The sequence below is a fragment of the Mustela nigripes genome, chromosome 4 (assembly GCF_022355385.1).
Source record: "Mustela nigripes isolate SB6536 chromosome 4, MUSNIG.SB6536, whole genome shotgun sequence".
Classification (NCBI taxonomy): Eukaryota; Metazoa; Chordata; class Mammalia; order Carnivora; family Mustelidae; genus Mustela; species Mustela nigripes.
This window is the reverse complement of record NC_081560.1, coordinates 157,708,285-157,724,834: the sequence shown is the minus strand read 5'-3', so window position 1 is coordinate 157,724,834 and position 16,550 is coordinate 157,708,285. Positions and strand designations below refer to the sequence as shown.

Here is a 16,550-nt window from a genome sequence, read left to right as displayed (position 1 = left end):
GGCAGGAGAGAGAACAATGAAACAAGCTCTAAATTACTGCTGTTGTATTATATATGGCGCCTTAACAATGTATTTGCAGGACTGTTTTAAGTAAAGAGAACAAGCACTCCTTAATTCAGGATATACGTTAGAGATCCATTCTCTGGTTAATGTAAAAAAGGCCCCATTTAGCAATGGAAAGAACTGCACGCTGCTTGCTTTGTCTCAGGATTAAAAAAGTGTCACATCTCATGTATTCTGGAACAGGAACTATACCAGAAGAAAACTAAAAATCCCTTTCTATGTCTGTTCATCCCTTTATATGTCTCTTCACCCAAGTGGAATGGAAGTTAAAAGTATCTAGATTCTGGGCGCCTCGGTGGCTCAGTGGGTTAAGCCTCTGCCTTCCATGCAGGTCATGATTTCAGGGTCCTGGGATCGAGTCCCGCATCGGGCTCTCTGCTCAGCAGGGAGCCTGCTTCCTTCTCTCTCTCTCTGCCTTCCTCTCTGCCTACTTGTGATTTCTCTCCCTGTCAAATAAATAAATGAAATCTTTAAAAAAGATTATTCTAAGCACTGATATGTAATAAGGGATGTAAAGAAAGGCACAGATTCAACAGTGTCTCCAATGTACTCCAAGGCTCTTGTGGGTAAAAGGAATAGGGAACAGTTTCTGTTCTCAATGAACTTCCAGGTGAATGCGCATGGTGGTGGTGGTAATGAGTTTGTGCAAAAGACTCTGAGACATGGGACAGGCGCATTTATAAAATTATAATACAGTGTGATTTACTATGATAAATGTATAAAGATTCTATGGAAACATAGGAAGGGAGCAACTCATTCTGTCCAAAGGGGCTATGTAATGCTTCAAGGTGACATCTGAGCTGAATTCTTAAGATTGGTTAAGAATTAGCCAGATGTTGGGGCACCTAGGTGGCTCAGTGGGTTAAGCCCCTGCCTTCGGCTCAGGTCATGATCTCAGGGTCCTGGGATCGAGCCCCACACTGAGCTCTCTGCTCAGCAGTGAGCCTGCTTCCCCCTCTCTCTCTGCCTGCCTCTCTGACTACTTGTGATCTCTCTCTCTCTCTGTCAAATAAATAAATAAAATCTTAAAAAAAAAAAAAAAAAAAAGAATTAGCCAGGTGTTAAAAGGGAGGAAGTCACCTAAAACAAAAATAAGGAAAAGAAAGCATAGGATATCAGGGTGTCTGAGTGGCTCAGTCAGTTAAGCAATCTAATTCTTGGTTTCAGCTCAGGACATGATCTAAGGGTTCTGGGATCAAGGTCCAGATGGTGCTCTGTGCTCGGCAGGGAGTCAGCTTGAGGGTCCCTTCTCTCCCTCTTCCTCTACACGCATGCACACATGATCTCTCTAAATAAATAAAATCTTTAAAAAGAAAGCACAGGAGGGCGCCTGGGTGGCTCAGTGGGTTAAGCCGCTGCCTTCAGCTCAGGTCATGATCTCAGGGTCTTGGGATCGAGTCCCGCATCGGGCTCTCTGCTCAGCAGGGAGCCTGCTTCCCTCTCTCTCTCTCTCTGCCTGCCTCTCTGTCTACTGTGATCTCTCTCTGTCAAATAAATAAATAAAATCTTAAAAAAAAAAAAAAAAAAAAGAAAGCACAGGATATATCCAGAGGGCAATGTAGTGGAATGCAGAGGAGTATGATTAAGGTAGGTTGAGGATGAATTACGTTAATAGATATAAATCCCTTAATTAAAGTCTTGAAAGTTTATATTTTATCCTATAGGTGATGTACAGACTGGCAATGGAAATGGGATGATTATAAACATAATAGTGAATAACGGGATGATTAAAATCATGCCTTGGCCAATTCTGGTACTATAAGTCAAACTGGAAGAGAAAAAGTACAACCAGAGAAAAAAAGAATCTGTAATATTCGATGAGTGAATTTGGAGGGAAAAAAAAAAATTTCATGGTTGGTGGACTTCAAGGATGGTCTAATCAAAATCCAAAAGAAAAGTAAAAACCAGGGAAATATCAGTTTAGTTTTAGATATGTTAGGGTGTTAATAATACCATGTATATACAAAATGGAAATGTCTATTAGCCAGCTAGGAAAGAGACAGTGAAAAATGGGAATGTGGTCAGGAATAAAGACACACATCTGGGAGTTATTCAAATAGAGGTGAAAGTGAAACAGAGGGACACGTGGGTGGCTCAGTTGCTTAAGCAGCTGCCTTAGGCTCAGGTCATGATCCTAGCGTCCTGGGATCGAGTCCCACATGGGGCTCCTTACTCGGCAGGGAGCCTGCTTCTCCCTCTGCCTGCCACTCTGTCTGCCTGTGCTTGCTCGCTCTCTCTCTCTCTCTGACAAATAAAAATCTTAAAAAAAATAAAATAAAAAAAATAAAGTGAAATAGAAAGTGGGTACACTCAGAGAAATGTTAAGTGCTGAGCCTTAACCCATACTTACATGATTGAAGGGAGTAAAGGTAAGGTAATATATGAGAGGGAGAAAAGCCAAAGATCGAGAAATAGTATGGTGTAATATATTTTCAAGAACATAGGGGGTGGCAATCATCAGCTTCATCTTCATGAAATATGTCACGGATATGAGGACCAAGCAAAAAAGGCATTAGCTTTACTGGTTAAGAAATTACTGGTGACCTTTACAGGGCACCTGGGTGGCTCAGTTGATTAAGCTTCCAACTCTTGATTTCCACTCAAGTCATGATCTCAGGGACGTGAGATCAAGCCCCACACTGGGCTCCATGCTCAGGGAGGAGCCTGCTTAATAGTCTCCCTCTCCCTCTGCCCCCCACCCACCCAGCTCTCACTCTAAAATAAAATCTTAAAGGAAAAATAAATTATTAGTGACCTTTAGTATACTTTTAGTAGAGCTAAGGACAATAAAATGGAATCAAAGTCAAATTATAAGGAGAGCTGATAAAGAGAAAATAAGGACCTAAGTATCATTACCAGGGGAATAGATGAAAAAATATGTCAATCCAATGAATATTATATATTCCTTGAGTATCACAGTATATATATATGTTCTCTTGAGTATCACAGAACTCAGTATTTTAAAAAGCAAATTGTAGCTGATATATTTAAATTTTAGAAAAAAACAAAACTAAAAAAAAAAAGTGTATAATATGTGTATAAATGAGGTCTGTACATATTGGAGCTCTGGGAGATGCTGGAATAAAAGACAAGAATAACGTGAAAAAAAAAAAAAAGAAAAAAAAAACTATTTTATATATACGCTATATATAAAAGCATTAAACAAAGGAGACGGGAAGAAGTTAAACCCATTTACGATGGTGCCATAGGGATGGAGAGAAGATATGGAACTAATGAGTATGCTCAAAGGGGACTTTTTCTATAATGTTTCCACTTTTAACATAAATATAAATATAATTAAATTGCTATAAATATAATTAATTGCTATGGTTTTTAATTCTAGGTATTGGTCTGTAGTTGTCAAAATGGGATACTGATGTCACCGAGGAAAAGATGCCAACTAACAAAATGAGAAACTGCTTTAATGGAAACTAAGAAATGATTGTATAAATCTGAAGATAATATGGTATATGTTCCAATCAGAATAGTCTACATCCTCCAAAGGGAAGTGCATCTGTGGTTGGTAACACAGAGTGAGGATTCTAACTCACTTTGCCACTGCAGGAGATGAGCAGGAAGAGATTCTTCTCTCCGTTTTCCCTCCCATATGACTGTTCTGGAACACTGGCTAAGTGCCTTGCCTACAAGGTACAAGCAAGTGATGCAAAACAACCTCAAGAAATTCCCGAGTGTTTACTGTAAGACTTACATACATAAGTCAAGTTTCCAGAAGCAAAACTCAGCAGGACCAGGTTTCAAACATAAAGCCCATTCCTGCAGTTTGTTACAATATTCTCTGTATTCTCCATACATTTAATCCTACATAATCCAACATAAGCGAAATCAAGAAAATAGATGGTGACGGAATAATGATATAAAGCATCTGAGTTTATAAATGCTTATAATTTCAAGGGCAATGATTTGTGATCTCAAATCACTCATGAAAATAGAAAATCAACCCCCTTTCCCACTACTCTCAGAAACTGTTTACCCACAGCAATTAAAAAGGTTTGAATAAGAATGAAAGGCAATCAAAACATTATATATATATACTTTCCACCTACAAATACTGCAATAAAATTCATCAAGATAAAAGAACAATTGCTAAACCAATTTATCCACAAAGGACAAGGCAATTCGACTTCAGCTATTAATATGCTGCCATTAAGAATAAGAATATTCTGAAAGAATAAGTAGTATAGACTATGCACACAATCCATTTTATAATTAAACACAATTTAAGCTCCATATGAGCATTTTTGGTTATGCTCACTATAGATACCAAGGACCTAGAATGGTACTGGATATATGGAGGCAGTCAATATTTACCATACAAATTCAATAAATACAAATACTTATTCACTACCAAATACCCAACTTTAAACCTAGAAGCAACAGAAAAATATATGTGTTACACATATTTCCTTAATCTTCTCAAGGATAAAACCTTCATCAGAGAAATAAACATATGGGCAGGTTTCTGAGCTAAATTCTATCTCTCAAAAACTGCCACCTAAAAACTAATTAGGGAGAAGCCAAATTCATTGCAAGAACTATGAACCCTAGTAGGCTGACACATTTTAATCTGTTGGGCTTATCCATATTCCTCCAATGAATCAATCAAGTATCTTTGTGTTCAATTTGTATGCAGGGCCAACCCACATTAAGATGACAGTAAATATGAAGGTTTTGGCGGTACAGGGGGAGTATTGCCACACCGGTTGATTACAGGAGAATCTTAAGTATTTTCTATATGCCTAACACATGAATAGCATTTTGTTTATAAAGTGCTTACATTGGGGCACCTGGGTGGCTCAGTGGGTTAAGCCTCTGCCTTCAGCTCAGGTCATGGTCTCAGGGTCCTGTGATGGAGCCCCAGATCAGCTCTCTGCTCAGCAGTGAGCCTGCTTCCCTCTCTTTCTCTCTGACTGCCTCTCTGCCTACTTGTGATCTCTGTAAAAAAAAAAAAAAAAAAAATCTTAAAAACAAAAATAAAAAAATAAAGTGCTTACATGTGCTCTCATTTGATATAAGCCTGCAAGGTAGGATATTCTCATTTTCTTAAAAAAAGATTTATTTGTCTGAGAGAGAGGGAGAGAGAGCACAGAGGGAATGGGAGAGGGAAAAGCAGACTCCCTGCTGAGCAGAGAGCCTGACAGGGGGCTCCATCCCAGGACCCCAAGATCACAACCAGAACTGAAGGCAGATGCTGAACTGACTGAGCCACCCAGGGACCCTGGATATTCTCATTTTATAAATGAGAATGGATAGCCTCAGAATTTAAGTCCAAAATCACATTTTGCTGCTTACTAGAGGTAAAATGAAAATTTCACAATTATGGTCTCTAAAGCCCAAACTTTTCTCATGAATCTGTACTCTTATCATGAAATAATCCCTTATTTCAGGCCTCATCCTTCTAGAAATTTGTGGTCTTACTGGTCTTGGGCAGAGCCAGACATCCATCCATGTATTTTTTTAAAGATGTACTTATTTAGGCGGGCCAACACAGTGTCTGCCTTGGGGCTAAGGTCATGATTCCCTGGGTTGGGCTCCCTGTTTCAGCAGGGGAATCTGCTACTCCCTCTCCCTCTGCTCATGCGCTCTCTTACTCTCTCAAGTAAATTAAAAATCTTTAAAAACTTATTTATTTGAGAAAGTGTGTGTGTATGGGGGAGGGGAGGGGCAAGTGAGGGAGAGAAAATCCCAAGCTGATTCCCAGTAGTGTGTGGAGCCTGAGGGGCGGGGGCGGGGAGTAGTTGATCTTAAGACCCTGAGATTATGATCTGAGCCTAAATCAAGAGTCGAATGCTTAACCAACTGAGCCACCCAGGTTTCATCCATGCATATTTTTAAAATGCTCTCCAGGTGATTCTAATGTGAAGGCAGGTTGCAAACTACTAAGATAATAAAAGTCTTTGAGGGGTGCCTGGGTGGCTCAGTCCATTAAACGTCTGCCTTCGGCTCAGATCATGAACTCAGGGTCCCGGGATGGAGCCCCGCATTGCACTCCCTGCTCAGCAGGGAGTCTGCTTCTCCCTCTGTGCTCTCTCTCCTTAAAAAAGAAAAGGGTGGGGTTATGGACATTGGGGAGGGTATGTGCTATGGTGAGTGCTGTGAAGTGTGTAAACCTGGCGATTCACAGACCTGTACCACTGAGGATAAAAATACATTATATGTTTATTAAAAAAAAAAAACCCTAATTCTCAAAAAAATAAAAAAATGCAATTATCAAAAAATAAAAATAAAAAAAGTCTTTGAATGTTATCTTAAGAATCTATGTCGAGATATGTCAAAAAGGTACAAAAGATGAGGGTTACTCAATATTATAGCCATCAGTTTAGTAAACACAGAATTTCCAAGTTCTATTGAGAAGTTGTTAAGTGCCTCAGAAATCCTTGGCTTTTTATTTTTATGGAAATCTTCAAAGAACATAGGAAAGCCAGGTCATCTTTTAGACACAAAAACCCTTCCAAAAGTCATCTATGTAAAACTGAAAGCAGCAGACACTCAAAGGAAGAAAAAAAAATCTAATTACAATATATCCTGCAACAGAATAGGGTCTCATTTGATTGGAAATGGCAGTGGAATGAGGAGGTCTCCTTTAGGCATTCATAGTCCTTTGTAACTTGCCAATATGCTAAATTATAATGAAGGAAAAACCTCCTAACTTATCAGACCCCTAGACAACTGGGGAAAATGTCCAAAAAAGTTATACATTTGTTCATCAAATACTTACTGATGATCTATTCAGTACCAGGCTCTGTTCTAGGATTTAAGATAAATAATTAGGAAGTTTCTATCTTTTAGGAGCTTATGAGTTACTTACATTAAAAAGGGGGTAGTCAATACAACCTGACCTGAATGCTGACCTCAAACAGCGGCTGGATTAATGACTGGGTCATCCCAACTGAATAAAGTAAGTAACATGATTTTTACCAACATGGGTGTCTCAAAATTCTAAGCTCCAGAGGAAACGTCTGTCACTCTGGGAGGAGATGTACTCTTGGGTGATTTGTGTTCTGGGTGTGGCTGACCCAAACAGCTTTTATCTGGGTATAATTTCAGTTAAGGGAAGCTTTTCATTTAACTTCTTACAGTTGGATCTTTACTCAACATAAAGAAATATACCACCTGCTTAACAAGGTGGCAAGTGGTTGGCCGACAATTTCAGTAACCACAAACATCACACTGGCTACGCCAGGAATTTAAGACCTGGCTAGGGAGAAATGCAGACTCGGTCTCCAAAACTCACGGTAGAACCCATGAACTAGAATCTGAACAGCAGAGGGCGGTGCAACCGACTTCACAACAAGAGTTTCACAGACAGGAGCCCCCCCCCAGAAATGGGCCAGTAGCCTCAGTATAAGGCAAAACTTTTTCAGTGAACTCAATGAATCATAAAATATGGTAACTGTTCAGCGTGGGACTCATGTGGCTGTTTTCCATAACCTCTACTCTGGTCTGACCGTTAAAGCTCCCTTGTGAATAGGTTTGACCTTACAGTTTGGGGGTGGGGATAGGACGGGAGGGGGTAAGGAGGAATGAAATCAGAATCTCGGGCTTCCCAAAAGAATGCTTACCCTTGGTTTTTGGAGTCTTAAAACTGCAGGGGATCACTCCCCTAAAAGATAGTCCGGTTGTTCTTGCCAGTGACATCGCTGACAAACACGTTACAACATAGTTTTGGGGGGAGGGGAGGAGTGTAGGAAACCGAAAAAGAAACTAACTCTGTGGACTAACCCAAGCCCCTCTCACTTCAAAAGAGCGTTCCAACAAAACTAGTCGCCACTCCCTAAGTTTCGCTTTAAGTCGAAGCACCCGTGCACCCTCTCTATCCTCCCCCAGCACCAACTCCAAACTTTCCGCCCCTCACACCGCCCCCCAGGCGTGGAACTCCTCCCGGCACGCCGGGCTCCGCTTATGGAGAGGCTCGAGGCCGGGCTCGGGAAGGGCCAGAGTAAGAGCGAGGACCCGCGGCTCGCGTTCTTTCCCAAAGCTGACCGTACCTGTCCAGCATCTGCTGTAGGGCTTGGTCCGGCATCTTCCGCGGAGCCGGCGCACTCGGCCCTCCCCAGTGGACCTGGTCAGGGCCCGGCCCAGGGACAATAGCACTGAGAGGCGGCGGAGTAGGCCTCAGTCCTCCGACAGCCGCGAACCCGCCGCCCAGCCTCCTGGGGTGGCTCCGCGAGCCCGGAGGCGGCGGTGCGCGTCCTGCGGGCGTCCGGAGGAGGCGGTGGAGAGCGAGGAGGAGGAGTCTGGGGAGGGGAGGCGGCGAAAGCGGCCCGGGTTCCTGCCCGTCGGCCCGGGGTTCCGGTCCATGGACCGCGGGCGCCGAGTTGCTGCCGGCGGAGGAGCTACCTCTGTGAGGTAAGAGTCACCGCCTCCGTGCGCGCCGGGGTCACGACGCAAGGCGGCCCAGAGCAGCCTGGGAGATGTAGTCCTCGGACCGTCCCCGCTAGAGGCTGCACAGCCCGCCCTGACCACCGCCGCCGCGCCCGCCGCCGCCCGGCCGGCGCCCTCCCGTTTCCTTCCTCCAGGGGGAAATATGTCCTTCGGGCCGCTTTCCAGGAAGCTGCAGGATGTGCCGCTCCACTGTCAGTAGCAACAAGGTCAGCCCCTCCTGCTTGTTTCTTTTCTCAGTTTTTGCCCTCAGGTGGGACCGAGCCAGGTGAGGGAAGGGAGCTGAAGGGCCATTTCTCTTCAGGGTCCCCAGCCCCGGTTGCGGCGTCGGGGCGGGCCGTGGCGGGGGTGGAGGTGGCAGAAGCGCCTTCAGAAGCCCTCGGGCTGGGGCCAGCCTCTGCCGCGTCTGAGCTCATTTTGGGGAGTTACACAACCCGCGCAAGGGGTCGGATGCACTGGTGCGGGAGGTTATTCCTACAGGGTCGGGGAGGGTGGGGGAGGCTCCCTTAGACCAGATGGTTCCCACCCGAGCTTCTCAGTGTGTGTTTTGGGGGAGTGGCGGGGGAGAAAAGATTATTCTCTCCCTCTGTAGGAGCTTTCTAAAATGTGCCTGGTCTTTCAAGGGCTCGCCGACAGTCTCCAAATGGAACATGTTCGTGAATAAACAGCTCTTGCTTACTCAGCTGTGGGTTGTCAGGGGTGTTTGTTTCTCTCTCTGCTGCTGGTCCCTGTTAACCATTTCCAGTCGCTTTGACACCTCCAAGCAGGTGGATGTGTGTGGTGGGGGGGCTGGTGGAGGGGAATCAAAAGGGAAAAATCATCGATCACTCTTTGGGTTATTCTTTGACGGTCTAGGGACAGCTTTGGCGGGAGGAAAGAGCTGTTGGCTAAAACGAATGCGTCTTTTGGACGACCTGTGGCGTTCTCCAGTGCTGTAATTGGTAGGACGTCTGGTAGTTTTCCCTTGATTATGCCTCATTTCTGCTGCAAGGTGTTTGATTTTTCTTTAAAATTAAAATTAAAATGTGTCTTTTTGCTCTTTTTTAAAAGTGGAATTTTACAATCAGCTCCTAATTCTCTGTTTAAAGTTTGCTTCCTGAATATATTTGAACTAGAGTGTACATTGCCAGAAAAAAAAAAAGAAAGAAAACATGTGAACAGAAGTTTATTTGGGCTCCAATTTCTGCAAGATGCTTTTATGAAAGCCTTTGGGAATTTACATGACTAATTATAAGTAACGATTCACCTTTTTTCTCAGGAAACGTAGAACAGGCCCCCGCTAGTGGAGGGAAATAAGAATTTAGTTTACTCAGGGTGTTTGATATTTTAAATTCTTATTTATTGCTCCTCCTACTGGGTAAGCCTTCCCTTACTGTGTATTTTTCTCTAAAGTAGTTGTCCATTAAGGAGATGAATATATACATCCTGCTCAAAAAATATAATTTGATCCCAGCATATTGATTAAATAGGCTAGTGCAAACTTCATCTAGTTTTATGACTTATACTAAAGGTTCTCACCTCATTTTATAATTCCTGTTTGAACCCCAAATTGGAAAGTAATATGCAGTTTTGTTGATAGAGAAGCTGTGTAGATAACCTTATTTAAAAAAAAAAAGAATTTATATTAGATTTTCATGAAAAGTCTGTTTCCTGGCTTTGTCAAAAATATTTTGAAATAGAAAAAATATATATGTTATTCATCGTAACAGTGATTAGCACCTGATCTCGCAATTCCACTCCTTGTTTTTTACCCAAGAGAAATAAAATATGTCTAGACAAAACATGTATACAAATGTTCATAACAGCATTATCCCTAATAGCCCCAAAAGTGGAAACAACCTAAATATCCATCAACTAATGAAAGGATAAATCAGATGTGGTACATCTGTACAATAGACTATTATTAGATAACAGGGAATGAAGTTCTGATACATGCAACAACATTGGTAAGTCTTGAAAATATGCTGAGAGAAGCCAGTCACAAAAACCACATATTTGTTGTATGATTCCATTTATATTAAATATTATTATATTACATATTATTAAATATTAAATATTAAAAATTCATAGGAACAAAGTAGATTAGTGATTGCCTAGGGGTGGAGGGGTAAGAGAGAAAAGAGGAGAGATTGCTAATGAGTACAAGGTTTCTTTTAGGGGTGAAGAAAATGTTCCAGAATTAGAGTGGTAATACTTATACAATGTTGTCCATTATATCGCAATTAAAAAAAATAGTGTAAAACCAAATTAGATTCTAGTGGTGGCACCGCTCTTTAAATATACTAAAAAAATTGAATTGTACACTTAGTATGGGTGAATTTTATGGTATGTAAATTATATCTCAATAAAGCTGGTAAAAGAGCAATTAATTAGCTCCATATAAAATGTTCATAAGGACATCCAAAGAGAAATGGATAAATAGATAACTCATAATTCTTTATTATCAAACTTTAAGTTTTAAATATTTTAACTAGTATGGACAAAAATCATGACTGATAGGGGCACTTGGGTGGCTCAGTGGGTTAAAGCCTCTGCCTTCGGCTCAGGTCATGATCCCAGGGTCCTGGGATTGAGCCCTGCATCGGGCTGTCTGCTCCGCGGAGAGCCTGCTTCCTCCTCTCTCTCTCTCTCTGCCTGCCTCTCTGCCTACTTGTGATCTCTGTTTGTCAAATAAATAAATAAAATCTTTAAAAAAAAAAATCATGGCTGATAAAACTCATGAAATAAATTAATTCCTTGCATTTAAAATGGGTGACACATATAGCCGAATTTTAATATTATCTTTCGACTTTGTTGTCCTCAGCTCTTGCATTTAAAAATAAAACAGGGGGCACTTCGGTGGCTCATTCCATTAAGCTACTGCCTTCACCTCAGGTCATGATCCCAGGGTCCGCGAATCAAGCACCTGCATCGGTCTCACTGCTCATTGGGAGCCTGCTTCTCCCTCTCCCTCTGCTGTTCCTCCTGCTTGTGCTCTCTTTTTTTTGTCAAATAAATAAATAAAATCTTTTAAAAAAATAATAAAAATAAGACATAGGGCACTGTTTGGCCCAGCTGACTGAGCATCCAACTCTTGGTTTAGACTCAGGTGGTGATCTCAGGGTTTTGAGATTAACTCCTGTATCAGGCTTGGAGCTCAGCATGGAGTCGGCTTGGCTTGTGACTCTCTCCCCTTTACCTCTGCCCCTCTCCCCTGCACATGTACTCTCTCTAAAATAAATAAGATAATTGGAATTATAATAAATCAGATAATTGGGATTATAATTTACTTTCTGATCTTCAAAGGAACAAAGTCTTAATTACTTAGATCTTAATCTCACCAAAGGGGGAAATAATTTGAAATGTGCTGCATTTTACGTAGGGTTAAAGGTTTGTTGTGAATGATATTCATTCAGCCAAGAGAGTTATGGAATTCTGGAGATTTGTGAAATATATTAATAATTTTTTAATGGATTTAGAAATCCCTGAGTACAGAACCACTCTAATATGTCAGGAAATTTAAAATAGTATCTTACTTTAATATTCTTCCATCATGCTTGTTTTGAACTGTCTGCCAAATCGACCCCTAGAAGTATTACATAGTATAAAATAAACAGGTGCCCTACAAAGAGAATTGTCGTTTGCTAAACTTATTGATAACTGCAGGCTGACACATTCCAGGTTGCAGAAAGTTCTTCATTAATTCATTCTACAAATGTTTACAGTGGACTTAGGACATGCCTGGGTACTCCAGTATCAAAAATTAAACTACTGTTTAAGAACATACAAACTCCCTAACAGTGGTTATATTAAAAAAAACAAAAATAAATAACAGGGGCACCTGGGTGGTTCAGTTGGTTAGGTGTCCAGCTCTTGATTGTCATAATCTCAGATTTGTGGGATCAAGCCCCACATCAGGTTTTATACTCAGTAGGGAGTCTGCCTGAGGATTTTCCCCTTTCCTCTTCCACTGCCCCTCCCCCTGCTTCTGGGCTCATGCACTCTAAAAGATAAATAAATCATCAAAAAAATAAAACAAGGTAATTACATATGAAATATTACTTAATACAGCATATGAAGTACCAAATGAATGGCATGGAAATACAAAGTGATTTAGAAGTTTAGAGGCATTTGTTAGGGGCTGATATATTAAAGAGAACTTTGTGAAAGAAAGGAAATTTAGGAAGTAGGAGGAATTGTAAGTGAATAGGTAAATTGTAAGTGTATATAGGTGAGGAGGTGGAGAAAGATCTTGGGTCAGGAGGAGGTTGAAAAGATGTACAGAGAAGAGTTAATCTGTTACTAGAACTATAGGTCTTTGTTGAGTAAGTGAAAAATACATTTGGTTGGTTAAATAAGGAATAGTTTAAAAGGCCTTGAATCTATTCCTTCAATAAATATTTATTGAACAGGCAGTATTTATGCAATAGGCACTAAGCTAGGCACTGGGAATACAATAATGAGCAAAAACAAGTATATTACCTACCTTTTCATAGTTTATAATGAGAGATTATCACATAAATTTTTTAAAATTTGTAAATGTAGTCCATAGTGTTATGAGACATTATAACTAGGGATTCGACCTAGAGAAGGAAGTCAGGAAAGTTTCTCTCAGGAAGTGTCCATTATGCTGAAGCCTGAAGAAGCTCAAGAGTTAACTAGACAAGGGGAGCAGGAATGAGCATTCTAGACCGAAGAATAGCATGTGCAAATATCCCATGAAGGAAAGCCCTGTGATGAATAGGGGAGACTGAAACAAAAAGGGAACTTGCGGCAAGACTGGACCAAAAAAGGTCAATCAAGTGACAGACAATGAAGAACTTTGTAGGCCAATTTAAGGAATTTTGCCCTTATCCTAGAATCCTGCTGTGAGAAGTAGATTAGACATAGGAAATACATTCCATTCTCTAGGAAATGGGAAGTTACTTGTGGTTCCTAAACCTGGTGTGAGTCAGAGACTCACCCTGGAAATTCTGATGTGTGTGCCTTGTCATTGTGCCCAATTAGCTGTTTGTTTTTGTTTTTGTTTTTGTTTTTGTTTTAAACAAGTTCCCTAAGTGATTATTAGACCAGTTGTATCTCTGCGGAAATACCGCAGTAGTCAAGAGCTTGGGTTTGAGTCTTAGTATTACCACTCAGAAGCTCAGCAACTTTGGGCAGGTTATTAAATCCATTTAAGCCAAGTTTCCTCATCTTCAGGGAAAGAACTATAGAGTTTACTTCATTGGATTACTGGGAGGATTAAATTAGAAAATTCATTTAAATTGTTCAGTATAGTCCTGGACATATGGTTTAGAGCTCCATTAGTGTTAGCTTCTAATTATTACTCAAAGTTCTTGAATAAAGGTGAGAGTGATTTAGAGGGATTAACTCTGAAGTGGTATGCAGGATGGATTAGAAATAAAGATAAGTTAGATCTCAGTAACTTGGCCATGATCTGTAACTGTTTTCAAGTTTGCTTAGACACAGCTATTAATGCTTGAAGATCCTTAGATAGGCTAAGTAGTTCTTAAGTAGATAGGCTCCTCATCTCTAAAGAACTTTTATGGGGAGAGTTTGGTCTCCAGAGTACATTTTACTGGCTTAGGATCTGTAGGATTACTTTGAATTGACTTTGCTTAATTCTGGACAGAGGCTTCACTGGCCTTATAGAGGACAGTCTAAGACCTGTCTGTCTTTATTTGCTACTTAGAGAATAGACCTAACAGCTTATATCCACTCTAATGCAGTAGATATTTACAGAGGGTAAGTAATTTTTCATACTTAAAAAAAAAAAAGGTGGTGGGTTGCTGGATAGCTCAGTTGTTAAGGGGCTGCCTTCGGCTCAGGTCATGTCCTGGAGCCCTGTATGGGGCTCCCTGCTTGGTGGGAAGCCTGCTTCTCCCTCTCTCACACCCCTGCTTGTGTTGCCTCTCTCGCTGTGTCTCTTTTATTTATCTTTTATTTGACAGATCAAATAAATAAGTAAAATCTTAAAAAATATATTGACAGTTTTATATATTATCATTATCCAGTAACTTGCCTTCTCCTCCTCCTCATAAATATGGTAGAAGACCCATTATGTTTCATTATCCTTGCTTAAATTCCTTTCTCTGGATATGCAATGGTATGTCAAAGGTAGGCAAAAATCAGAAGACAACATGTCACATATTCCCTCTTGTATCTTGTTCCTGGAGCATCAGTTTATTAGAAAATGTACATACAAGGATTTTTTTTTTTTCCTTTTCAAATAAACATGAATATCATAGAGTAGCAGTTCTCAGAATGTGGTCTAGCAGACCCCTAGGACTCCTGGAGAACATTTCCAGGAGTATGTCAGGTCAAGATTATTTTCACAAAACCAAAACATTATTTGCCCTTTTTACTACATTGGCATTTACATTGATGGCACAAGCAATGATGGATGAAACTTCTAGTACCTTTGCACTATTAAAGACATTGGCACTAAACTATACTAATGCTATATACTTTTCAGCACCATGCATATGCAGTAAAAGCAAAACAGAGGTTCACTTAAGAATGTTCTTGATTTGGGTGCCTGGGTGGCTCAGTTGTTAAGCATCCAACTCTTGATTTTTGGCTCAGGTCATGATCTCAGGGTTGTGAGATCAAGCCTCATGTTGGGCTCCACGCTGGGTATCGAGCCTGCTTAAGATTCTTTCTCTGCCCCTCTCCACCTCTTCAGCGTGCTGTGCTCTTTCTCTCTCTCTCAAAAAAAAAAAAAAAAGATTGTTCTTGAGTAAGCAGTAAAAAAATACTTCATCAAATCTTGACCCTTACATACACACATTTTTAATATTCAGTGTGGTGAAATGGGAAACGTGTTCACATTTGCATCCAAATATGACAGTTGTCTCAGAGAAGCACATGCACATGATTTATGTGTAAACAACTGGCTGCTCATAGCACACTACTTTTACCTGAAAGATTGCCAAAAAATTTAAATTTTTGTGCTGTAAAGGATACTGTTGAGAAAGTGAAAGGACATCCCACAGAGTGGGAAAGAAATTTTGGAAATCATGTGTCTGAAAGGGGATTTGTATCTAGAATATATGAAGATTTATTACAACTCTGTAGTAGGAAGGCAATTAACCCAATTAAAAAATGGACAAAGGATCTGAATAAGACATTTCTCCAATGATACACAAATGGCCAGTAAGTACATGAAGAGATACTCACCAACATTAACCATCAGGGAGATGCAAATCAAAAAAGGACAAATGTTAGGAAGAATGTGAAGAAATTGGAACTCAAGTACACTGCTGTTGGGAAGGTAAAATGGAGCGGCCACTTTGGAAAATAGGTAGCTCCTCAGAAGGTAAAACATAAAGTTTCCAAATGACCTAGCAGTTCTACCTCCAAGTTATACCCAAGAGAAGTGAAAACATATCTACATAAAAACTGTAGATGAATAGTCATAAAAGCATTATTCATAATAGACAAAAAGTGGAGCAACCCAATGTGCATCAAATAATGAATGGAGAGATGAAATTTGGTATGTCCATGCAATGGAATATTGTTCAACAACCAAAAAGAATGAAGTACTGATACGTGCTACAACATGGATGAACCTTGAAAGCATTACACTTAAGTGAAATAATTCCAAAGAGCACATGTTCTAGGATTCCATTTCATGAAATATTAAGAATAAGTAAGTGTGCAGAGATAGAAAATAGATTAATGGTTGCTTAGGGCTGTGGCAGACAGGGCTTTGGTTGTGGTGACAATTAAGGTGTGCAGAAGTTTCTTTTTGAGGAGATGAAATTGTTCTAAAATTGATTACAGTGAGGATTGCAACTCTGAGTGTACTAAGAGCCATTGAATTGTAGACTTTCAATGGATGAATTATATGGTGTTTTGAATTATATTTCTATAAAGCTGCTATTTAAAATAATACCAGGTAAGGGACGCCTGGGTGGCTCAGTTGGTTAAGCAGCTGCCTTCGGCTCAGGTCATGATCCCAGCGTCCTGGGATCGAGTCCCACAACGGGCTCCTTGCTCAGCAGGGAGCCTGCTTCTCCCTCTGCCTCTGCCTTCCACTCTGTCTGCCTGTGCTCGCTCTCGCTCTCTCTCTCTCTCTCTCTGACAAATAAATAAATAAAATCTTT

General features: G+C 40.6%; 2 protein-coding genes across 9 annotated transcripts in view; one reads left to right on the top strand and one right to left on the bottom strand.

Moving 5' to 3' along the window:
* MARCHF5 (membrane associated ring-CH-type finger 5) overlaps nucleotides 1-8,413 on the bottom strand; it is a 51,816-nt gene extending 43,403 nt beyond the window's left edge. Inside the window, exon 1 of the mRNA XM_059398140.1 lies at nucleotides 8,070-8,413. Within this exon, the coding sequence (XP_059254123.1) occupies nucleotides 8,070-8,104 (35 nt within the window). The 5' untranslated portion in view covers nucleotides 8,105-8,413. The remainder of the gene's footprint in view (nucleotides 1-8,069) is intronic.
* Nucleotides 8,414-8,564: 151 nt separating this feature from the next.
* The window catches only part of CPEB3 (cytoplasmic polyadenylation element binding protein 3), a 193,726-nt gene continuing 185,740 nt past the window's right edge, over nucleotides 8,565-16,550 (top strand). For 6 of the 8 annotated variants that reach the window (XM_059398138.1, XM_059398137.1, XM_059398136.1 and 3 more), the window contains exon 1: nucleotides 8,572-8,672. The gene's annotated coding sequence lies outside the window, so the exon portion shown is untranslated. Of the gene's footprint in view, nucleotides 8,673-9,334; nucleotides 9,405-16,550 lie in introns of those variants that run through there. The other 2 variants (XM_059398131.1, XM_059398135.1) reach the window with 2 other exon arrangements.